General features: G+C 35.4%; 5 protein-coding genes across 7 annotated transcripts; 3 read left to right on the forward strand and 2 right to left on the reverse strand.

Annotated features, from left to right (window-relative positions):
* Positions 1–262: 262 nt before the first annotated feature.
* Positions 263–3,372, reverse strand: LOC123221775 (probable pectinesterase 67). Its single transcript, XM_044644682.1, has 5 exons — positions 2,926–3,372; positions 2,114–2,276; positions 1,222–1,428; positions 905–1,152; positions 263–656 (listed from the first exon to the last, which is right to left on the reverse strand). Exons 1-5 carry the CDS (start codon positions 3,222–3,224, stop codon positions 503–505), a joined length of 1,071 nt encoding a protein of 356 aa, XP_044500617.1. The 5' UTR covers positions 3,225–3,372; the 3' UTR covers positions 263–502.
* A 2,067-nt stretch (positions 3,373–5,439) lies between these two features.
* LOC123221746 (GDSL esterase/lipase At4g16230-like) lies at positions 5,440–7,527 on the forward strand. The gene is given in 6 exon segments (XM_044644650.1): positions 5,440–5,794; positions 5,877–6,007; positions 6,359–6,604; positions 6,691–6,946; positions 7,046–7,168; positions 7,171–7,527. Coding segments are annotated over 6 exon segments (1,107 nt in total). The 5' UTR covers positions 5,440–5,538; the 3' UTR covers positions 7,266–7,527.
* Positions 7,528–8,094: 567 nt separating this feature from the next.
* LOC123221752 (probable enoyl-CoA hydratase 1, peroxisomal) lies at positions 8,095–10,742 on the forward strand. The gene is made up of 3 exons (XM_044644656.1): positions 8,095–8,639; positions 9,184–9,466; positions 10,397–10,742. Exons 1-3 carry the CDS (start codon positions 8,230–8,232, stop codon positions 10,499–10,501), a joined length of 798 nt encoding a protein of 265 aa, XP_044500591.1. The 5' UTR covers positions 8,095–8,229; the 3' UTR covers positions 10,502–10,742.
* Positions 10,743–14,297: 3,555 nt separating this feature from the next.
* On the forward strand, positions 14,298–18,645 carry LOC123221779 (probable protein phosphatase 2C 42). 2 transcript variants are annotated; one of them, XM_044644691.1, is made up of 4 exons: positions 14,298–15,116; positions 15,742–16,103; positions 17,303–17,539; positions 18,174–18,645. In XM_044644691.1, the coding sequence occupies exons 1-4, from the start codon at positions 14,792–14,794 to the stop codon at positions 18,387–18,389; spliced, it is 1,140 nt and encodes a 379-aa protein (XP_044500626.1). In that variant the 5' UTR covers positions 14,298–14,791; the 3' UTR covers positions 18,390–18,645. The 2 variants fall into 2 exon arrangements, with proteins under 2 accessions (XP_044500626.1, XP_044500625.1); XM_044644690.1 differs by having other exon boundaries at positions 14,304–15,116; positions 15,736–16,103.
* A 668-nt stretch (positions 18,646–19,313) lies between these two features.
* LOC123220396 (CTD small phosphatase-like protein 2) lies at positions 19,314–22,722 on the reverse strand. 2 transcript variants are annotated; one of them, XM_044642604.1, is made up of 4 exons: positions 22,613–22,722; positions 21,188–21,671; positions 20,207–20,544; positions 19,314–19,787 (listed from the first exon to the last, which is right to left on the reverse strand). In XM_044642604.1, the coding sequence occupies exons 2-4, from the start codon at positions 21,633–21,635 to the stop codon at positions 19,629–19,631; spliced, it is 945 nt and encodes a 314-aa protein (XP_044498539.1). In that variant the 5' UTR covers positions 21,636–21,671; positions 22,613–22,722; the 3' UTR covers positions 19,314–19,628. The 2 variants fall into 2 exon arrangements, with proteins under 2 accessions (XP_044498539.1, XP_044498540.1); XM_044642605.1 differs by having other exon boundaries at positions 21,188–21,667; positions 22,613–22,712.
* Positions 22,723–23,599: the final 877 nt, after the last annotated feature.

Here is a 23,599-nt window from a genome sequence, read left to right on the forward strand (position 1 = left end):
TCTTGTTTAATGTGAGATTTTGATATCAATAATTAAGAGAAGAGATAATGAATTTATATTAATCAAAATTCTTAGTTCTTATTTGATGTAAATTTTTTGACATTAACACAATTCCCTTGTCACAAGTGTAGGGCATCATTGTACTTTATAAAATGGTGAAGTATTATTCATTTTGATCTTTGTTGATTTTACGATTTTAACCTTAAAATGGGGCCTCGTGGGAAAAGAAGATGATGGGTTTGTGTTAAGAAAGGCACCCGACTTCGCTTCAATGTGGGATTTTTGTCACTGGCACATATACATTGACAATATAAAATCAATGTTCATGGATTTTAGGTCAATTACATAATATGCACAGGTAGCTTGACAACCAGAAGCTAGAGCCAAATTTTCTGTAGCATCATAATAATAAAGCATAAATTACAATTCCATGGAAAAACTTAATTAAATTAAAAAATGAGATTGTTCAATGCCATGCCGGAACCCTAGCTAACAATGATCTTCAATGCCATGCCGGAAGCCAATGAGTTCCATCTATGAAATCGACTGAGATTAACTTCTCTGCCTCCTGATCATTGAGCTGTTTCGACCAAGGAGCACGGTTAAATGTATCAGATCCAGGTCCATGGCATTTGTACTCCGCCTGAAATATATGCCTGATGCCATTTCACAACAACCAATATGTTAGAAAAATAAATTAATCCTGGAAGGGTAATCTGTAATATTGCAAATCCTACGTCGGTAAAATATAAAATAAATATTAGGTATAAAAGGTATGTGAACTATTAACCTATAAATACACTTTTTAGATTACAAAACTCAAAAACAAAATCATGTATATATAAGCATTTCACATTGCTTACAAATAAATTAAGGTCTTTCAAGAAAAATTTAGAATTCTTACTCTGTACTGCCGGCATAGCTCCAATTGGTCCAGCCATGGGGTGTTATGGTCCTAGACAAGTAGGCATGGGCAAATAGGACCCTGGAATAGGGACCTTTGGCTCTTCCTAAATACACATCACCAATGCCATACACCTTCCCTCCAACAAACACGAACCCACTTTCTTCTTCTGCTGATTCCCTGTTTTGAGCCGTGATTGATCCAAGAATCTTTACTCTCTTGTCTGCAATCACAAAGATCTCGCAGTTCTGCAAAATCCATGGTCGATACATGAAAACTAGTTTTCCCAATAATGAAAATATAACTTGACCACTTACCTGGAAGAGGGACCTGCCACGGCCAAAGATAAAATCGATTGAACCCTGGATGTAGCAATGGTGATAAAAATGCCTGCCTCTGTAATCGAAGAGAGTGTTGTGAGTACTGTAAAATGCACAGTGATAGAATGCATTCATGTCGGCGGCTACAAATGCTGCCACTGACTGGTTCTGTGAGGTAAAAGCAACCCCAGTCGGAGCCTCATTCTGTGTTCAAACCAAAAATTAAAAATAAAAAAACTTAGCTGCCGCATCAGACAATGGTTTAAGGTAAAATTTCCCAGATTAAAGAGATGTTTTACACGGTCAAAATGGAACTTGGAAAGGAAATAAATTCAAGAGTAAATCCAAAAATTGAAATGAGAAAAAATAGGGGTGGACTCGAGTGAGCCAAGCCCAAATATGTTAGCTCAAGTTTTACTAGAACCTATTAGATAAATCAAATTTGAGTTAGCCGAAGATTCTGTCAAAGGTTGCCAACAACTGATGGGTTGAATAGTATTATTAGTGGAATGAATAATGTCACTAGCTTGATAAATATTATCAATAGAGGTAAATTCGAGTTAAATTTGAGTCAGATTATCGAACTAAAACTTCAGCTTGAATCAATAATGGCTAGCTCAAACCAAATTCGGGCTGGCCAAAGATTTCATTGGAAGGTCATTTGTGAGATGAATAATATTATCTGTAAAATTTATAGTATTATCAATGGGAATGAGATAATAATATTACTAATAAAATAAACAATATTATCAAAAATGGATTCGAGCCAAACTTGAATAGTCTCAAACTAAAATTTTAATTCAAATTGGACTCAAATTGAATCGGATCGAATAACAATTTAAGCTGAGCTGGCTCTGTTAGAAACCACCTCGAGTTCAAGAAAACGTACCTTGAAGCTAATACCGAAAGCAATGAAGTGAGGAGCTTCGACAGAAAATGTGGCAGATTCTCTATTATTGATAGAGCTTTGGGACCAGACAATGGCCGTCTTTCCTTTCCCGTTCCCTCTCAAGAATATAAAAGACTTGTCTTCTGGTATGTGCACCTTTTCTCTGCCACCCAAAATAGAGAGCATAAATTTTAGGTTATTTATAATGACAATTTTCCACCCAAGATTTATGAGACGATACTCTCCAGTCTTTATGTTTGGAAAACTCATTTTTCTACTGTTTATTATAATAATTTTAATTACAAATAAAAATAAAATTAACTAACATCAATGACATTCATTATTTGTAACATCAAGAATTGTATCAATCAATGTATTTCTAGACTTAAATTATGCTAATTTGGTGTGATTTCAAAAATCATATTAATGGGTACGAATTCAATCAAAATTACATTAAATTAATGTGATTTTAGTTTTCAATGACACCGTTTAATGTGATTTTTGACATTATTGACATAATTAATCTTTAAATTTATTATAGGGAAATTAAATTGGAGAAAAAAAAAAAAATTGGAATTTAGAGTTAAAGTGTAATTTGTTTGTATGATTAGATATACATTAACTCTATTATAGTACTTTGACAAAATTAAATAGGTCCCTTTTAACTCTTAAAAATGACCAGACATTCAGGCATTTCATCTAACAATTGGTAGGAAATAGTTATTTGGCCTTAACATAACCACAAGTTCTTTCATTTTCTGAATATAAATTCTCAGGATACGGCAGATGAGATTAATTAATAAATTAATCACCTGTAAACCCCTTTCCTCACATGGATAATGATCCACTCGCTATTGTTTGCAGGTACAGCATTAATGGCGTCCTGGACTCTTGTGAAATCGCCGTTGCCATTGATGTCAACCTTGATTGTGCGGTTAGCTTTAATTTTGCTTGTCAGCAGGGGAGAATCCAGGACTTTTGACGCCTCTAGGTGCTGTCCTGGCTCAAGGAAATGTTCGGCGGCTTCGTCTACATCATGGACATGACCTGAAACACAGCTGACAATGGCGAGAATCGCTACAAAGGCAATATGAATATGAACATGAGGCATGTCTGAGATGGGAATAAATTATACTATGTATATTATATATTTTATTTAATGTAAAAAAATGAAAATAAATTCTTATTTATCCATGATCCTGTCACAGATTCTTGGTTTATAAAGGGCTTCACAGGCAATGGTTTGTTTGAGAGTTAGTGGCTTGCATGTTTTGGTTGGTTTTTAAGTTTGAAGATGTTACAATGAGACCCTTTTTACCTTTTCGGAGAAATCTTTTTTTAGAAATGGCCAGTTTCCAGGGAAACCAAATGTTAGCTATATTTGGTGAGGAAGAGGCCCGAAAAGGTTCCGGAAGATGTCAACCGTTGAGAATTTGTTGGAGTTTGAAAATTACACTAGTATTTCTGGCCCTTTATTCACATCTCTGGCTTGAACTCAATGCATTTTTAAACATTAATGGCCGTCCAATCCTCCAAATTCTTCTGTACTTAAGTTTATCGGGATAACAACATCCAGAAGGATTAAATTATCTTGAGACACAGCTTCCCTTAATTGATAGTAGGCGAATAAGCTTATTGCTCATCCATTTTACAAGCATGGGAATCTAGTTTTATGTTTGGGTTATATTTAATCTTGATTCCGATTGAGGACATAATTATTTTCCTTAATATTATTTTACATTCATTTCTTCGGCAATTCACCAGATAATGTTATCTATCGATGTTTAGATTAAATAGGTTCTGTTATTTGTTTCAAAATCTGAAATACAAAGGTGATTGAATTGAGGTGACTGTCCCTACTATCCTTTCCATTGACAATTTTCGATGATGTCTCTAACTAGCACAGGTATAATCCCCCTTATTATTGAGAACAAATTATTTGCTCTTTTAGGTAGCTCTAAATTAAGGGCTGCCAAATCTGCCAAACCATTAATTCTGCTCTCAAGATCAAAAATTTGACAGCAGTTTCGTACTTAAATAGGCTAAATTAGTAGGTACTGTATGTAAACTGAAATTTCAGCTTCTCACAAAATACTATTGAGTCTCTCCCAGTCCCCTAAAGCTAGCCCAATGAAAGAGAATTTTTCTCACATTTATATACGCACACCATGTTCACTTTCCAACCAATATGGGATTCCTACAAAAAATCCTTCCCTAATCACATAGAGGGTGATCAGTCCACCAACAAGAACAAACCATCACTGTCCACAACCACCATGGAAAGAGCAAACCTGTGTTTGATTGGGCATTCAGGGATGGGCAAAATTTGAGAACTACATGGATTGAAAATCTCCCATTTGATGAGATTGTTCTTTAACCTTCGGCTTTGAGCAAACTTATTTTGGACTGGCCTTTCATGATGGAAAAAAGTTTTAAGAACTGCATGAACCAGAAATTTCTCCTTAGAAAATATTTTTCTTTTAACCTTGAACTTTGATACCACTTACCATGCTTTCTCCACAAAATGTTATTGGGCACTCACACCACAAAAACTAGTTTGGTTGAAGGAATTAAACTTTTAATTTTTTCTATTAAAAAGACTGTATTTTGATATTTTCTTATTAAAAAATTAAAATTTCATTATTTTTTATTAAAAATATTAAACTAATGAGTTTACTTCTAAAACAAACTAAGCAATTCTAATTTTATTTGTTTAATACCTAAATAACGTATTCCAAAAGTATTGTCATTTGAAATATTTGAAAGCTAAAGCCACAATTCTAATTTTATTTGACTCATTTCTATAAGAATATCTGAAGGTTTAAAGAAACCATAAAAGTAAAGTGTTCAAACTTGACATTGACATGGGAAGGACTAGTACCCTCAAAGCTGTAATTCTTCCCACGAAATTAATTTTGCTGTAGAGGCCAAGGGTCCAATTGATTACGCATGTGAGTTAAAAGTTGGTTGGCCGGCTACTCTGCCCAAGCCAAACCACCGGCTACTATATCAGCCAATTTCTGTGTCTATCTTGGTTCAATTTTCAATGTTCTGATGAATCACTTGTGCAACCTGGAGAAATTTTCATTTCTCATTGAAAAAAATGTTGTGCTTGTTAGATTAGAAATATATTAAAAATTGGTATATGAAAATTAATGATAACTTTGCGTTGCACGCTGATTTTGCAGGGCAATCAGTGTATAATGTATTCCACACCAATCTTCTCCTTTGAATTTTTGCTATTTAAGGGTGTTTTCCTACTAGAATGTTTAAGATCTCAAGAATTACCCTTTATAGAAAGTGTACTTTGGCAAATTGAAAAGTTATTCGTATAAATACATCTTCACCTTCAAGCCTTTCTGTCTTCTGTTGAGACTTCACAGCCTCAAAAGTTCAAATTTGTTTACGGCATATAGTTTGCAGTAATGTTTACTCTCTCAGACAAACAGATTCTTATTACTGCTATAATCTACTGGACAGTCCTTGTGTTTCAAGAAAAGTGCCCTGCAGCAAGTCCTGTTCCCGTTCCAGCTAATTTTGTCTTCGGCGACTCGTTGGTTGATGTGGGAAACAACAACTACATTGTTTCACTTTCCAAGGCTGATTACATACCAAATGGGATTGATTTCGGAGGCCCCACAGGACGATACACAAATGGCAGAACCATCATTGACATTATAGGCTTGTTCTGTTTCTGTTCTGCAGTTCCTTCATTCTACTTTACTGAATCAAATTTGCTAATGTGTATGTGTTTCTTTACCAGGTCAGGAATTGGGTTTCCAGGGATTTACTCCTCCTTACTTGGCTCCATCTACAACAGGAGCCGTGATTTTGCAGGGTGTTAATTATGCTTCAGGTGGAGCCGGAATTCTTAATCAGACTGGTAGCATCTTTGTAAGCATTCTTCTCCTCAAGATTTAAAACCTTGCTTAAAACTCTAAACCACAAGGTATTGTCCACTTTTGGAATTTGTTAAATTTTGTTTTAAAGAAGTTTTCCTAATAGGGAGGGAGACAATGGATTTATATTGAGCCAAGGCTCTCAGTTCTTGATACATGCAGTAGGTCATTTAAAGTCATGAGATATTGTTTACATTAGCCTTTATTGATCTCACGGTTTTGCCCATAAATATCACTTCACGGTTTGGCTTGTAAAAGGCCTCCCACAGGACCAAGACCCTTGAATCCGCTGGGATTTTTGACGTCACAATAGACAAGTAACGGGCAGTTTGTTTGTAATTCATAGGGTGGTCGAATCAACTTGGACGCACAGTTAGACAGTTTTGCAAACACAAGACAAGACATGATCTCAAGCATTGGTGTTTCTGCAACTCTGGAGCTGTTGCAAGGGGCTCTCTTCTCAGTCACAATCGGAGCCAACGACTTCATCAATAATTACTTAACTCCCGTCCTCTCCACCACCGAGCAAAACTTGGTTTCTCCAGAATCTTTCCTGGAAACCATGATTTCGAGATTCAGGCTACAACTTGCGGTAAATTTCTTCTCAACTCTACACAATCTCTTCTCCATTCCAGCCGTTTAACTGAACCACTAACAGAGTGTCACCTTCACTTGCAGAGACTCTATAATCTGGGTGCCAGAAAAATCATTGTGGCAAATGTTGGTCCAATCGGGTGCATACCATTTGAAAGAGACGTGAATCCATCAGCAGGAGAAGGCTGTGTCAGTTTTCCGAATCAGATGGCACAGTTATTTAACAACAAATTGAAAAGCCTTATTGCAGAGCTCAGTTCGTCTCTGAAGGAGTCAAGATTTGTGTATGCCGATGTGTATCACATACTGGAAGATATCTTATTGAAGTACGAATCATATGGTTGGTAAAATAAAAATACTGTAAAATTGTCCAAAAAATTAGCTTAAATTTACATAGCCTCTGAACTGAACTGAACCCATATATATCTTTTGTTTACAGGTTTTAGTAACATAGATTCAGCATGTTGCTATATGGCTGGTAAGCATGGCGGTCTGATCCCTTGTGGGCCGTCGTCAAAAGTTTGCAGTGACAGGTCCAAGTATCTGTTCTGGGATCCGTACCATCTGCTGCTAATGTCCTCATCGCAAAACGCCTCCTGGACGGCGACCCTGGCGATATTTCACCCGTTAACATCCGGCAACTCGTGAACACAATCTGATAAGTTGACAGGATCCCTACTCTGATGAAATTTGATTGTATGACTGCAGAAATTAAAAGATTATTCCATTCCAGTGTAAGAAAGAGTTGCGAGAAGAAATCATTAGTTGACATAACCGATAAGCTGGGCTCCAGTTTTTTATTCCTGTTGGCATTGAATAATCTGACAAAATATCGTCTGTTGATCGGATCCATTACTTTAACCAGAAGTTTTAAGTGTTTTAGAAGTGATCAAGTAATTGAATTGTTAGAAATTGGGTACAGTTTAACTGCCAGTTTTTTATTGGAAATCAAACTTCAAACAATTTAAAAGATAGTCAATATATAGTAAAGATTTAATTTGATATAAACCGAAGAAAATTTAGAGATAGTTTGAGTTTATGTTAAAACCAAAATAATTAATGCAAACTTGTTCAAATTGATAAATAATTTCATTGAAAGATTATTAATGTGATGGATAATGTTATTAACGAAATTAATAAAATTATTATAAAAAAATAATTCAATTTTAAATTGAGCTATCAAATTAAAATTTTAATTTAACATTAATTTATTTAAATTAAGTCATAGATTAAATCAACCTCGTATCCAATACACCACCAACCTACAATTCCATTTGAGTGGAGAAGCTCCGAACCGATCGCTTGACTGGTCTGAAAACATTGTTATGTTCATAGGAATGACAACAGCCAACACAACAACGTTAATGAAAATAACTTCAAGTTTGTCCCAATTTTCACTTTTTTATTTATACACAAAAATAATGACAAAACTAATGTTGAGTTTTCCCACCCGTCACTCCAGCTACGTCAGGGTCAGGGATAACCAGATAAGGGTTGGCACGCATTCCAACGGTAAAAAACGACACCGTTACCTTATCACCCCAAAATTATGATCAAATCTTCTTACAATAATAATATCTTAAAAGTGGGAAAACTCAATAACGAAGAAACGAAACTTAACCCATGGGCCAAATCAGACCCGAAGATCTAATCATCGTAACCAGAGACCCGAACGGGATTGGCTACATCACGATCAACCGCCCGAAATCGTTGAACTCGTTGACTAGGTCCATGATGAAGGATATGGCACAGGCGTTCAAGTCCTTGGATAAGGATCCTTCTATCCGGGTGATAATCTTGTCCGGATCGGGTCGGTCGTTTTGTGCGGGCGTTGATCTTACTGCGGCGGAGGACGTGTTCAAGGGTGATGTTAAAGATATCGAGTCCGACCCTGTTGCGCAAATGGAGCGGTGCAGGAAGCCGATTATCGGAGCCATTTCCGGGTTCGCAGTGACGGCTGGATTTGAAATCGCGCTTGCTTGTGATATATTAGTGGCAGCTAAGGGAGCTAAATTTCTTGACACTCATGCTAGGTCTGTGGTCAATCAATGTAATGCAATTCGAAATTTACTTTGTGAATACGTAATTGTTGCAGTTCGGTAGCGTTACTGGGCGATATTTTACTTATAGTATACAGTATTTTAGCATATATAAATGAACTGTTGATGGAATAAATTCTATCTTGCAAAAAATGAAATGGGTTTTTGTGGAAAATTCAAATAGAAATGAGGAATTTGAATTGTGATGTTCTAATTGGTGTGCATTGTTGTGAGAATGTTGATTGGTATATTTCCTTCATGAGGTCTTCATCAGAAGCTTTCTCGAATTACTTTGTGAATGCGTAATTGTTCAAAAATTTTTTTAGAAAATCCTGAGTCATCCAGATCGGTAACGTTACTGGTCAATATTTTGCTTACAGTATACCAGTATTTTAGTATGTATGAATTAACTGTTGATGGGATAAATGCTATCTTGCAAAACATGAAATGGGTTCCTGTGGAAGATTCAAATAGAAATGATGAATTTGAATTGCGATGTTCTAATTGGTGTGCTTTTTTGTGAGAATGGTTGATTCAGATTTGGTATATTTCCTTCATGGGGTCTTTCTCAGAAGCTTTCTCGAATTATCGGCACTAATAGAGCTCGTGAAGTGTCTATATCGGTTATCCCTGTAACTGCAGAGCAGGGTGAGAGGTGGGGCTTGGTGAACCATGTTGTTGAAGAAGGTGATTTGATAAAGAAAGCCAAAGAAGTTGCAGAGGCCATTCTAAAAAATAATCAAGATTTGGTGTTGAGGTACAAGGCAGTCATAAATGATGGTTTGAAGCTGGACCTTGGCCACGCTCTTCAGCTAGAGAAGGTAGTGATTTACTTCCTGTTGAAGGATTACCTTTTAATTATATCTTATTATATGAAGTGTGTGTGATGTATCATGTGTGCTTGGTGACAATAATGTCCAGTTGAAGACAAGGCATCTTTAATCTCATCTGAAATATCTTTTTAAAAGAATAAAAATAATAATTCTTTCTTTGCCTTCTGAATTAACATTTGACTATTTATGTAATTTATGATGTCGAGCCTATTATCATAGTCAAAGGCTTATTTCTGAAGTGCTAGAGTGATGCTGAAATTTGTTGTAATTTGTATTGATTGTTGGCTGTGTTTATGAAGAACTAGTTTCTTACAATGACATTACCTGTGAACAGAAAAGAGATGATAACAAAACACTCATAGGTCTGGCTTCCAGAGGCCGAAATCTCTCTCTAAAATTGTCTAGTTTTTAAGGTGCTAGACAATCTTCCTCAATCAGCCGAAGCTGCAATGAAAACTCAAAACGAAAATTTTCTTCTCTTCCCCTCCCATGGCCCCCTTTTTATCCTTTTCTCTCCTTTGCTATGGCCACATGACCTTTTCCCTTGAGTGGCCCTCCTCTCCTTTTTGTGGCGGCAGCTATATTGTATTTTTGTCCCTCACTGTAACAGATACACAGTCCTAACAGTTATTTTTTGCCCTTTCTTGTAAACATTCCTATTTGTGCTTCACCTATTCTGCTTTTGGTTTTGAAGCAAAACACTGAAATTACTGTTACAGACTAGTATAGTGGTAGTTATCCTTTGGAGTCGCAAGGGACAACAGACGACTTTGAAGAATATAATGGGCAAATGTACATGAATTGTGTCCTTGTTTTGGTACCATGTCTCCAATTACTTATTATTGGTCTTTTTTTTTTTCCCCAGATTTCTTATCTCATCTCATTGTTGCTTATCTGAATGTTCTTGGTTGCTTTCAGGAGAGAGCCCATGACTATTACAATGGAATGACCAAAGAGCAATTCAAGAAAATGCAGGAGTTCATAGCTGGTCGGGGTGCAAAGAAGCCTTCGCCTAAGTTGTAAAGTCAACATGTTGTGATATTGTTTTGGAAAAAAAATAAATTTGTTAAACTTGAATCCCAAAAGGTGGGAAGATTGATATGAATAGAAGTTGGGTCCTCTTAATTCTGCAGATGCAAAGACTGTTCTTTTACTGTGTCACGAGAATCTTTATGTATACAGTCAATTCATCATGTATCTAGGCAACTACATATCATTGTATGATACTTGTTTGGCACCGAACATATGATTTACATTTCATGCAGAATGCACTCTGATTAGTATTTTGGAAAGAAACTTATTGACAACAAGAAAATAGTACATTTTATGAACAGACTGCAGAGCCATTAATGACAAGAAAGAACAATCAAGTATAAGCATAGATAAGCCCAAAGCTTCTCCCTTCATACTAACTGAGGTCTTGGCTTCTTCAACTTCAGAAATTCTCAAGCTTGCGGCATCTGGCAAGTCGAACAGCCTACATGGTTCTCAAGCTTGTTTGCAAATGGATCAAACTGGTAAGTAACTAAAGAGCTTCCAGAGTCTCAATAAAAGCAGCTTTATGCATTGTAGATCTAGTCGGAATCACTCATTGTAGTACAAAGACCTACAAATATATTGTTAGTAGGATCTCTTAACAGAGCTCTATGAAAGGTATTTGTTTCTGGCATCATATAAACTTTCAAAGTAACTGAGCAGTCGATCACAAAAGAAGATGAAATTGTAATGAAAACATTAATTAGTGATATTTTGGGTGCATTAGAGGCTTTTAGCTGGAACAGTGTACTTGTTAGCAGGGGTGGATTTAAGTTGAGCCGCTTTAGTGTTTTGCTTGAACAAATTGAGTTCAAATTGAAAAATGATCAATTTGTTGAGTTTGAGATAGATGTTTCATCTGTATAATAGCATTGGAGTTCGTCTCGCTGGCAGAGTTTCCCTTTTTTCTTGAATGATTCTTAACAGTTTCAAGAGAAACCTTGAGACCAGAAGAGAAAGAACTGACACAGGAGTGCAAAGATGTCAATTCCAAGTTAGTCAAAAGCAGTTTTCCATTTCCGCCAAGTCCAGAGAAATTATTGGCATGACAGACTGGTCCAATTGAAGATTGCTGGGCTTGTTCTCTGGAAAAGAAAGAGCTTAAAAGGGGCCATGTTGAGCATCTTTTGTGAACCCGACTCACTTTCCCATTCCAAGTATAAAATTGAAGTCATGTTAATAGGGGTCCATTCAAGTTGAATTGAATTGGAATTAAAATTAGTTTGAATTCGAGTTTAACCAACTCAAATAGTAAACAATATTGTTGGAGGGTCATTAAAGAAAATCATCGAAAAAACAATCGTCAAAAGAAGTGTTGTGGAATAGTAACACAGATAAGTTCTCAAACTTGAATCAAATAGTCGGGCTTGAGTTTGGATTGTTTGAATTGAATATAGATTCGAATCCAAACTAGTTCAGTTCAAATTCACATCTACTTGTCAAACCTTCTTCCAATCTTTGAAAAACAGAAGCAATAGTATTAGTTACACTTGTAAGATCAAAACACATCTAAACATTCATTTAATTTTCAGTACTTTCAAGGTCAAAAGCACTAACAAGCATTTTCTGAGCCACTAATGCTCCCAAAATTATCCTGCCCCATTTAGTGATCTATAAGAGTACTGTCCCCATGTTTCAAGCAAATTGATAGTGTCTTTTAGACCTGATGTTTCATTAATTGGGAATGGAATCAAGCATTGAGCTTGATATCAGTCTGAGGATAAGCTTATAATGTCCCCATAGGTGTTAGCCATTGACAAATAGAGAAGGAAAATCCATGGAAATCTCCTGTTTAAATCGACCACACTACGGAATTCACAGAGACCGAGCCTTCTGTTTCTTCAAATAATTGGGAACAAAATATTTGCAGGAGTCTATTTATGTCGGTTTGTAATGTGTATGACATTAGAAGTAGTACAGTAGCAAATGGACAATTGCAAATTGTTGAGAAAGTTATCCTCTCAAGCTAATTGAAGAATCTCCATTAGAAGATCAATGTTAGGTCTCTTGAATGTATGACTGAAATCACAAAAAGAATCCACCAGATTCCTTACAAAACTGACCTATCTCATCTCATCTGATTCTCAACTAACACAAATATATAAGAAGACAGACTATTTTATTTATTTATTTATGTTTATGTTTACGTTTTTAAATGAGTAACCTCATTTAATACTAAACCAGTAAATTTCGATAGAAAAACTCAACAACTCATCAGTAGAATTTTTTAATTTAATATAAATATATCAAAAGAAGTTAACCTGTACATTCAAGTTTATTTATTTATAGGAGTGTAAAGTCAAACTTGAATTCTCTAACTTCAAATTTAAGATTTTACACTTTAAATAATTGTTCTATTCCTAGTGGGTAAACTTTTATGTATTTACTATAAGGCCAAAGGACTATTTCCCACTCAAACAATGCTGAATTTTTAAAATTCCTTCCGTTAACTTAATATCATTTACTCACTCATGACCAGTTAAATTTAATAGAATTCTAATCCCTGAAAATTTAATCTCATTTCCCCCTCTAAAAGTTTAAAACCTAACATTTTATCCCCTAAGCCAAGTTTGAAAAGATCACATTTTCCTCTCTAAGGTTTAGTTTCAAAACCTGTTCACTTTCTCCGGAGCCATTGCCGACCGTCTCTCCCTCCCGACGGTTTCACTTCCTCCAACGGCTTGTCTCAACTCCACCCCAACCCATTCGGCACTGAGAGACGTCATCTAAGAAGAGAAATCGTCTTCCCAGATGAAGACAACTCGTCTTCCTAGAGGGAGACGAGAAGACGAGTCATCCTCATCTTTGTCTAGGAAGATAATTTCTCTTCCCAGACGACGTCTCTCGGCGTCGGGTGGGTTGGGGTAAAGTTGAGGCGGGCCGTCGAAGGAAGGGAAATCGTCGAGAGAGAGACGGCCGACGATGGCCCTAGAGAAAGTTAACGGGTTTTGAAACTAAACCCTAGGGGGGGCAATGTCATTTTTTCAAACTTGGTTTAAGGGAAAAAAGTTAGTTTTTAAATTTAGGAGGGAAAATGAAATCATATTTAAGTTTATTTTTAATATTAAATATAAAATGATGATTTTATCCTTAAAATTAATGGATTTAAACAGTCATAGGTGGATAAATGAGATTTTCAAAGCTAACGGGGGGAACTTTGTGAATTCAACATAGTTTGGGTGGGAAACAGTCTTTTGGCCTGGAAGAAAGTTTGCAGGCCAAAAATCTAAACATAGAGGATATCTTTTATGTAATAGATATGCATACAACCAATTAATGGAAATAAAATTCATTGAAACACTTGTTTTGTTGTATCTATATTTTTTTGAGAATGAAGTATGTTTTGTTGTATCTATATTTTTCCGAGAATGAAGTACTCTTACTTGAGTAAATCACCCTCATTTACTTCTAATTGGAAATTACTTTTCCGAAATAATTAACATGACAATCCCCAATATTTCAAATCCACACCCTCTTGCTTGAGTACCCTCTGGAGGGGTTGTTGCATGTACATTGGTTCTTTAAGGTAATAGGCAAGAGTTTTACAGGAGTGACAAAGGTGACATAATGGGTTTGAAATAATTGTGATATGTCTGGGAGCGGTACTAGTAATGTGGTCGATGAATGACAAAACCAAGCCAATCATCCATTATAAGACTGTGCAGTGGAGTGGACACTGGTGGCCTCTTTCAATGGTCTCTGTTTCTCTGCCAACAACAGCTAGCAAGGATGTTGACATATCTTCCTTTCCCAATTCAATTCAAATGTGACAACTCAAATCAAGATGACACTCAAAATCCTTCACAATTACTCTCAAATTCCTTCTGCAATTTGTTCTCTGGATGCAAACTTGATATGGGATGAAGAAAGAGGACTGAAATAGTGAGAGGTCTCAACCCGCTACCAAGAGTTAAAAAGGGAAACAGAAGCAACAAAAAACAGACTAAAAACAAGCAACCGACATGTCCCCTACAGAAAGTTGAGAGATTTCATATTCAAAATTGCCCTTTCGCCTTTGGCTTTGGCCTTGGAACATAACAAACAACAAAAGACAGAGAAGCAACACCCAACAAAACTCACTCTTAACTGACCCCTTCCTTGTTCCTTTTCCACCGAACACACAGCACCTCTATCTAATCTACGCCTTACTCCCTTTATCCTGCGCACCCTTCTAGCCTTCTTCCCCATCTCCCCTTTTTATCACTCCATGTCTTGGACCTGGGGCTAAAAGGATTTTCGCATGTCAGCGATGTGGGATGCTTCAGGGTTCAGGCATTGATGAACGTACTGTATTCGTGTTTAAAGCCTTTTAGGCAACATGACGGCGACCGAGTTGACTCTGTTAACGGTAACGGTAGCGGCAGCAACAGCAACAATAGTTATCTTGTTAGAGAAGCCAAAGGTGGTCTTCTCTGGTGTAGAGATTTGGGGAAATTTGGTTCTGGGGAGTTCTCAATGGCTGTTGTTCAAGCCAATCAAATTCTTGAAGATCAGAGCCAGATTGAGTCTGGCCCGTTTGGGACTTTTGTTGGTGTTTATGATGGCCATGGCGGACCCGAAGCAGCCCGTTACGTTTGTGATCACTTGTATAGACACTTTCAAGGTCCATTTATGGTTTTTAATCGTTATTTTTTCGTAATATGATTTGTGAATTGGTTTGAAGGTTGATGCTTTTAGTGGGTTAAGTTGGGTTTACTTGTAAAGTTGATATGTTTTGGACATTTGAGTGATCAGTCTTGATTTTGATTTGGAATCATTTGTTGATTTTACCAGCCAAATGTTTTTTGTCTACTGTGAAGGGGGATCTTTGAGTTGCTAAAATCAGTGTAAAATACAGTAATTGGCATATACAGCTGAGAGTTGTGATAGGGTAGTCAAAATGCAGTATTTAGTATCAAATCAAATGTGTCAGTTTAGTTTGTAGGAAGTTTATGTACTAGTGATTAAGAAGTGAAATCAGTGTAATCTATTTGTTAAGAAAACTAAGGAAGCACTTTTAAATTGTTTTCCAAACATAGCATTAAAATTTTGAGTTACATAGAGAAACTAAAATTTGGTTGGGATCAACAAGTTTGAGACCTTGAGCATGATCAAGTATATTGGGGCAGTGTGTCCCGTGTTTATTTCAATTTTTCCTTCTTGAAAATCTTCTTCTCTTATATGAAATTGGAGGCAGAGCTGTTCTTATGTTGGCTTGCTTAGGCTGTGTGTTTTTGCAACAGTAGCAGCTGAGATGCAGGGTAATGTGACGACAGAGACCATTGAAAGAGCTGTTCAATTAACTGAGGAAGGATTTACTGCTTATGTGTCAGAGTTATGGAGTACTCGACCTAATATAGCAACAGTTGGTACGTGTTGTCTAATTGGGGTGATATGTCAGCAGACCCTCTTTGTGGCAAACCTTGGAGATTCACGAGTTGTGTTGGGCAAGAAAGTTGGCAACACTGGAGTAACTGCAGCCATACAGTTGTCAAGGGAACACAATGCTAACCTTGAGGAGGTTAGACAGGAACTTAGGGAACTACACCCAAATGATCCCCAGATTGTAATCCTGAGACATGGGGTTTGGAGAGTGAAGGGCATCATTCAGGTTATTTTAAATACTGAATGTCAACCTGATTAGGGCATATAGATAAAATGTTATACTTACTGACATAATGTCTCAGTTTCTTGTATTTGCTAACACGTGCCTTTTATTTTATTAAGTGGTGGGTAGTGCTGCAATCTTTAAGAATCTAACATGAAAAGTTTTTTATGAGGCACTTTCTTGTGATTACCTGTGGTCATAAGCATGTGCTCACTATTAACCCGAGAATCTTAAAGCCCATGTAACGTATATAGCAGTGGAATGACCCTAGTTGTGGTGTTTAAGAACTTTTGATATTCATTGTTATGTTTTATGTACAGATATATATTTGCCCTCTTCTAATTGCTGGTTAATTACCTCTGACATATTTTAGAAGTTTCTAATTGTGAATTATGTTGCAAACACATGTATTTGGGGACCTAAAAGCATTTTGGACTAACTTAAAGAATTCCACCCTATCTACCACTTTAGAATTTGATGTCATGGGTACTCCTACTCAGTTGCCATTGATGTATGCATGTCTCCAACTAATTTTTATCCAATATTGAATTACACAATTGGATGCTGATTTTGGTTAGGCCTAATCATGGTGCACATCTAATTTTTATTTATTTTTCACTCATCAGTACTCTCTTTGCATGTTTACCCTTGCTGTATTTGAAACACATCTTGAATGTATTGACTATTTGTTGTCATCATCAACAAAACTGGCTTTGCCCTGTTAGTTCTTGTAGAATTTGGGTCATTGGATGATTTTCATGATGTTTCCTGCATGTAGACCATTAGAAATTTTATTTCAAATTAATATTGGTACAAATAAGAGAAGAAATGGGTCAAAGTTAATTAAATGGGTAAAGGAGGTGGTAGGTAATTAGATTTTACTGGTTGCATATATTACCAGTTGGCTAGAGGCAAGCATATTTTTTAGAAGTTTGAGGCAACCTTCTTTGATGTAAAATCAGATAGATGCAATACTCTATATCCATGGATAATATGGTTACAATAAAGAAAACTTGGATAATTTGTTTAGCATATTGTATGTAATTTAGAAGTCAACTGATCTATGGATATTGCAACTGTTGCTTTTGAAGTTCATGACCCGTTCAAGGATATTTGCAAGTTTATAAATTACTTTATCTACTTTCATGGATATGTTCATTGGCATGACCTCATGTCATCAACTTCTTGATAATTCTCTGCAGGTTTCTAGATCTATTGGTGATGTATATATGAAACATTCACGGTATAACCAGGAACCGATAAATGCTAAATACAGACTTCCTGAGCCAATGAACATGCCTATCTTGACTGGCAATCCATCTGTAATTTCTCATCCTCTTCATCCAAATGACTCTTTCCTTATATTTGCATCTGATGGTCTGTGGGAACACTTGAGTAATGAAAAGGCTGTGGATATTGTCCATAGTCATCCACGTGCGGTAAGATATTGTCCTTTGTGTCTTTTTTTTGCATTTCTCAATGCATAAAATTACCCTTATTCCATACTTTCATGAAGTTATAGGCAAGATCTTACTACCATTTTAATGGATTTTTGATAAATTATATCTTCTTTTGTTTTTCTTCAAGGAGAGAGACTTTTGCAAAATTTTGTTATATTTCTTTGTTTCACTTTGACAACATGCACTTCTGTAGATCAATTGTAATTTTATTCCTGATAGATTTGGTGTCACTAATTTGTGCACTTATAATCATGTTTTACAATATTTAGCTTCCATATCTTGCAGTTGCTGTGCTAATTCAGGCCAAAAATAGATCAAATTGTGGTTCGTCACAAAAGATCCCTTTTGTTGCATATGATAACATTAGCTTCTGTGTGGCAAAGATTTCCAGCCTTCTTCCTTTATGGACGAAGTACACTTTAGAAGTAGCATTTGTTTTTTCATTTCAAATTCTTATGTCAGATGATAATCTGGTTTAGAAATGGAGCTTCAACATTTCTTTTCAGTCCCATGATGCTGTGCTTTGACAGTTTCTGTGGATAGAGCATTGCAATTCCTCCCCTCCCCTTTATCTTCTTTCTCATTTTCAGCTCATGGTCTTCTGTTATTGCAGGGAAGTGCCAAAAGACTTATCAAGGCTGCACTCCAAGAAGCAGCAAAAAAAAGGGAGATGAGATACTCGGATCTTAAAAAAATTGATAAGAAGGTTCGACGACATTTTCATGATGATATAACTGTAATTGTTCTATTTTTAAACCATGATCTTATATCTAGAGTCACGGTACAAGACCCTCCTCTCTCAATCCGAAGTGATCTGGAACACTTATAAATCATAAAATCAAACATAATTCACTTCCTCTTTTTTCGCCAATGCCTGAAGATCCATATATATAATGCATGCATAGCTGAAGAGTTGCATAGGCAAAGCAGTTGTACTGCTCGGATACTGATATTGAGACCAAACTATGTGAAGAGGCTTAAAGTTTGTAAAATTTTTTATATGTAACTGTGATTGCTACAGATTCAATGTAATATTATGAATGGTTATATGATCTAATTAATTGCTAGTAATTCTTGCCTTCAAACTCTTTATTTGTCTTTTATGCATTTCTATGAATTTCAGTTTGAGTAAAAGCATGGAAAACACTGCAGATGTATGTAATGTATCTTGGTACACTGAGATTCTAAAGACTGATTATTGATTAGTTGTACCATAAACAAGGATGTCATATCCAGATAAGATCAATCGGTTCGATTGGTTCAACTGTTTTTAACCTTACAGTTTGACCATTTTGACCTACAATCGAACTGCTGGAATCACTTAAATTCATAGTTCAGCCTTGGCTCAAAGTAATCAATCCATATGATGATGTCAACTTGATGTCACCTCCAATGTACATGATACAAGTGTGCCATTGGACAAAATAGATTTTGATAAGAGATAATTTGAATTTTTATTTAATGATTAAAAGACAAAATCGTTTTAAATATTATTTTTAATTTGGTCTGATTGTCGGTTAACTCTTATGCCCCTCATAGAGTCAATCCCTGGTTCAGGCCTGAAAACATTGCCATAAACAAACATTTCCAATTGTTACAAACATCTCTAATATTTTAGTATCTTTAAGCTGAGTAAAATGACTGCGGACCCTGTGCTTCATATCTGTCTCATGCTGAGTCATGTGGATTTAAGGGGAATGGCATCATATTATACTATAATTTCAATCAATGCACGTAGAAAATAACAATTGAATATTGTGGAATGACGCAGAATTTTACCAATTATCATCACATTCCACATGCTGGTTGATCAGTTACATTGAAGCCCGTATAAAGGATCTAACAAGCGAGAGCACTACAGACTAGCCTAAATTCTGTTATTCTGTCTGTTGTCAAGCACTCAGACCACAATCATAACAAAAATTCCAAGCCTCCTCAAGAAGTTGCAAGTGCAGCTGGAGACTGCATGCGTCGAATCTGATAGAATGCATACTGATTTTGTGTATCCCCCCCAATTCAGAAATTGGTAGTTTTAATAGTGAACAAGCCTAGTGAATAGTTCGACCTGTCATTCCCTGGAACCGAATTTCTTTTTGATGATTGGACGAACATCATCAGCACCAACAAGTGTTTCTAAGAAGAGAAGCAGCGACAGCAATGCACTATCTGATGGGTCACCAAACCAGCTTTCAATGGGTATCCCATTGTCAACTTGTAACTGAAATACCTGCATTTACAGAAACATGATATGCTTTACTTTACCAATGGCACAGTGATATTTCAATCAAACACATATTTTAGAAATGATGAAGACATGCAAGGCCAACACAGGTCAGGCCACAACAGATTATCAGAGATTCCAGAAGATTTACAAACAATTTTGACTTGAGTCATTGGCTACTACTTCATTACTAATGGTGATTAAGAAAGAACATCAAAACATACAAGTACTTAAAGCCAATGTGTTAAGTGCACTGGCACGTGTGGTTGTCCATGTTGGTACTGTCATGTTCTCAACATAGAAGAACACCATGCATCACAGTGGTGAAATACAAGTCAAGTTGAGAAGCTTTGACATACGAATAGACAGTAAACATGTTAATATAGTGTCAAAACAAGAATAAGTACATAAAGATAGACACAAACCTGAGGTGTATTATCAACAATTGCAATCCTTGCGAGATCACGACCCAGTATTGTTAGATCTTTCAAGTATCCACCATCAGCAAACACACAAGAGTCTCGGTAAACACGCTGACCAATGAGAGTTTGGTTTGGATCTAGTATATCAAGCAACTGTTCTGCATAAATACTTTGGCCTGCCGTAAATATGACAATGTCAAACATGCTTGCAACTGCTTCCAAGAATAATCGCAGATATGGTCTCTGGCGAACAAATACGGTTTGCACTTCCATTTTGGAACAAATAGGGAAACTGAAATCCGCATCCTCACACTTATCGAAGGAGGAATGGACTAAGGTTTCTGGAAGACAGATGATTAAAAGAAGAGAAACTGGTGGTTACATAAATGAATTTAAGCAAATATGATGGATAATTAATTTCTTTCCACCAAATCGTAAGTACTTTGAAAAAAAGCCAAAACAATTCAAATTATGAACTACTTGGTTCTGGTCAGTGGTCAGGTTCAGGTAATGCATTAATTTGTAGAGATTTTTTGCTTTCTAGAGTCAATCAACTATAAGCCGCTATGTAATGAAAATCTATGTTGAGTCAAAATATAAGAATAAAATCTTCATCTCTCAGCCAATTAAATTAAATGGACAGAGACATATCAATAGAGCATACCAAAAAGGTATGCTTAGGGATCCTTTCTCATGTAAATTCAGTTAGCCTGCTCAAATTATTACATGTATAAACCAAACCAAATCAATCCTTGGACAGCTCCCACATGTCCAACTCAAAATTAAGATATGCTTTAGGAGCTCAGTGGAAAATTTAACTAATTGCATAAGGAAGACATCAACTTAAATTAACATAATATGAGCTAGTAGTACCATAAGTTGAGTGTCAACTGCCGCAGTTGGTACAAGCTATTGACAGATAAAATGTAAGATATGCAAGGAGTGTGGAGTACATGTGAGAAGATAGCATTAAATGAGACATACCATCCAAATCTAGAACAAGGGTAATCGGAAGTCTCTCTGTTCCCCTCAATAGTGATTGCGAGCAGGAAGGTGAAACAATCTCAGGAAGACTTTGCCAGCTCATCATATATAGATATGGGTTATAGTCTTCTTCATCAGAAATCCCAGGGAAGCTATTTATATTAACACCAAGATCCCACTGATTAGTTTGCTGTAATGAATAAGAAAACAGTGCGTCATAGGGGTTGAATAGAGCTTCATCAAGCAATGCAAAATCTTGAGCAGTTCCTTGTCCCCCATTTATTATCTCAACGCAAGGCCACCTCATATCAAGATCAAATACTGTCCCAAAATTGATTTCTTCATGCCTAGGAATTAAATCCTCTGCAGATTTTCCAATCTCTTCTGCTGATAAGTTGCTAAATTCATCAGATTCACTCGTTCCAAAAATTTCATTGAGGCTATTCATTTTTGGCAACTTTCCATCAAACTAATTGAAATCTGTCTATTTGCCACAAAAAAATAAAATCAGCTAATGCAGAATTCATCAATCCCATAAAGTCAATTTATCACCAGCAAAAAGCAACCATGTGCTTACTTAAACATACATATGCATAAAAGGAATCAAAAATATATAACTTACATTGTATATTAATTGACATTTAGAATGGATTCAAGGATATTAACACCAAAGCTTGTGTAATAGCATGCTCAAAAATACACAGAAACACTTCGCCTATGTATATTTTCACAAAATTATTAACAAACTGGTCTGGTTTATCAATTCAAAAGGGAGCAATACTACATGCACTAAGAATGAGTGCAAACATGGGTACAAACACGTGCCATTATGTGACTGAGTTTTACTTTATTTCTTATTCAAAATCACTCGATGACACACCAATGTTTGTATCCATAATTGTAATTATTATTAGCACATTAAGTATTATTGTTCAAAAAGGGTTCATATTTACTGTAAAAGTGAACAAAATAAAAATAAAATAATAACTGGACATCCACAAAACAAAATTCATGCTATAAATGTGCTTATTTTTGTATCATCTAGTTAACAAGAACCATTATCTTAGTTTCTAAAAAATATTTTTTTTGGTTATGAAATTAAATTTTAAAGATTACCCAATTTAAGTAACGCTAAAATATAGTCTTTAATGTTCTTCTCACTGTCTCATGTCCCCTTTTTTCACTTTTTGAAACCAAAATTACAAAACACAGAAAACAAAATTTCGTTCACTTCGTTTTCAATGATTTTCCTCATCAAACAAAACAAATCAGCACTGAAAGCTCTAGCTATAACCTCACCTGAAATATTTTTAAATAATAATAAAAGACAAAGAAATCAAATCATGGCGTTGTTTTGTGATGCATGGAGCTTGAATTATACAGAAACATATCAAACGACGTCGTAAAATGCAGCAGAAAGCGTACCTGTAACCGCGACGAGTTGAGTTGCACCAGAGGGAAGAAGAGTGAAGTCAAATAGTTGGAGAAGAGACTGAAAGTTTGAATTTTTCTGAATGAATAGGACAAAAGCAAGCAGCTTTAGGTAATGTTGATCATAATTGTGGGTCAGTCAAATCAACGGCTCTGATTAATTTTCGTGTGGAATTGAATGAAAAAAGTGAACACAATGGTCGTCTCGTTTTCTTTTTCTTTTTTAAACATAATATAATAATAAAAGATAAATAAATATTTTTTTAACACTGCCAATAAATTTCGATGAATATAAATTGATATTTCAGCTTTTTTTACCAATTAATTTAAATTGAAATTCAAAAATAATTATTCTCTAAATAATATAAAAATTATCCACCATATCCGATATTAAGTAAAATTGAAAATTTAAATAGTATAAAAATTTATATAAAATGGTCAAATATGTTTTTGATATTTTAAAATAAAAATAAGACATTTTTGTTTAACTTCTTGAAAAAAGATATTTTGTTTAAACTTTTAAAAATGAGATATTTTCATTTATGCCCTTAGGTGGGGATATTTAATTTAATATCATTTTTTAAATATTAAACCAAACCACAGAGATAATATTTTGAAACCAAATTGATAGAATCAATAGATACAATTGAAATTTCATGACCAATCCAATTTAAACAAGGTTAAAGGTAAATTCTCACAATCGAACTAACCAAGTTGGAATGGATTAAAAGTCCTAGTAATCATACAACATGTGAGTTCAAGTCCCATCAAGTTAGGGTTCAAATAGTAATCTTACAAATAAATATAGATTTGAGTGACCACTAGAGTAAATTTAATTTTGATTAAAGGTAATTTTAATTTTATATTAAATGATGATATAAACAAAATTATTTTAAATATTATTTTATTATTTATATAATCATTAACCCATTTGGACAGCTAAAAGCCTGGACCAATCCTTGGTTAGGTTAATGCCCCGAT

This window comes from Mangifera indica, chromosome 7 (assembly GCF_011075055.1).
Source record: "Mangifera indica cultivar Alphonso chromosome 7, CATAS_Mindica_2.1, whole genome shotgun sequence".
Lineage (NCBI taxonomy): Eukaryota > Viridiplantae > Streptophyta > Magnoliopsida > Sapindales > Anacardiaceae > Mangifera > Mangifera indica.

Excerpts from the sequence above, each read along its gene's own strand:
- LOC123221775 (XM_044644682.1), bottom strand. The coding sequence starts at position 3,224 with ATGCCTCATGTTCATATTCATATTGCCTTTGTAGCGATTCTCGCCATT. Across the intron at positions 1,429-2,113 it reads CTTTCGGTATTAGCTTCAAG|AATGAGGCTCCGACTGGGGT; the intron begins GTACGTTTTCTT and ends GTTTGAACACAG. Across the intron at positions 657-904 it reads AGCTATGCCGGCAGTACAGA|GCATATATTTCAGGCGGAGT; the intron begins GTAAGAATTCTA and ends AAATGGCATCAG.
- LOC123220396 (XM_044642604.1), bottom strand. The coding sequence starts at position 21,635 with ATGAATAGCCTCAATGAAATTTTTGGAACGAGTGAATCTGATGAATTT. Across the intron at positions 20,545-21,187 it reads CCTTGTTCTAGATTTGGATG|AAACCTTAGTCCATTCCTCC; the intron begins GTATGTCTCATT and ends TCTGTCTTCCAG. Across the intron at positions 19,788-20,206 it reads TTGTTGATAATACACCTCAG|GTATTTCAGTTACAAGTTGA; the intron begins GTTTGTGTCTAT and ends CTGTAAATGCAG.
- LOC123221779 (XM_044644690.1), top strand. The coding sequence starts at position 14,792 with ATGAACGTACTGTATTCGTGTTTAAAGCCTTTTAGGCAACATGACGGC. Across the intron at positions 15,117-15,735 it reads CTTGTATAGACACTTTCAAG|TAGCAGCTGAGATGCAGGGT; the intron begins GTCCATTTATGG and ends TTTTTGCAACAG. Across the intron at positions 17,540-18,173 it reads TCCATAGTCATCCACGTGCG|GGAAGTGCCAAAAGACTTAT; the intron begins GTAAGATATTGT and ends CTGTTATTGCAG.
- LOC123221752 (XM_044644656.1), top strand. The coding sequence starts at position 8,230 with ATGGGCCAAATCAGACCCGAAGATCTAATCATCGTAACCAGAGACCCG. Across the intron at positions 8,640-9,183 it reads TTTCTTGACACTCATGCTAG|ATTTGGTATATTTCCTTCAT; the intron begins GTCTGTGGTCAA and ends TGGTTGATTCAG. Across the intron at positions 9,467-10,396 it reads ACGCTCTTCAGCTAGAGAAG|GAGAGAGCCCATGACTATTA; the intron begins GTAGTGATTTAC and ends GGTTGCTTTCAG.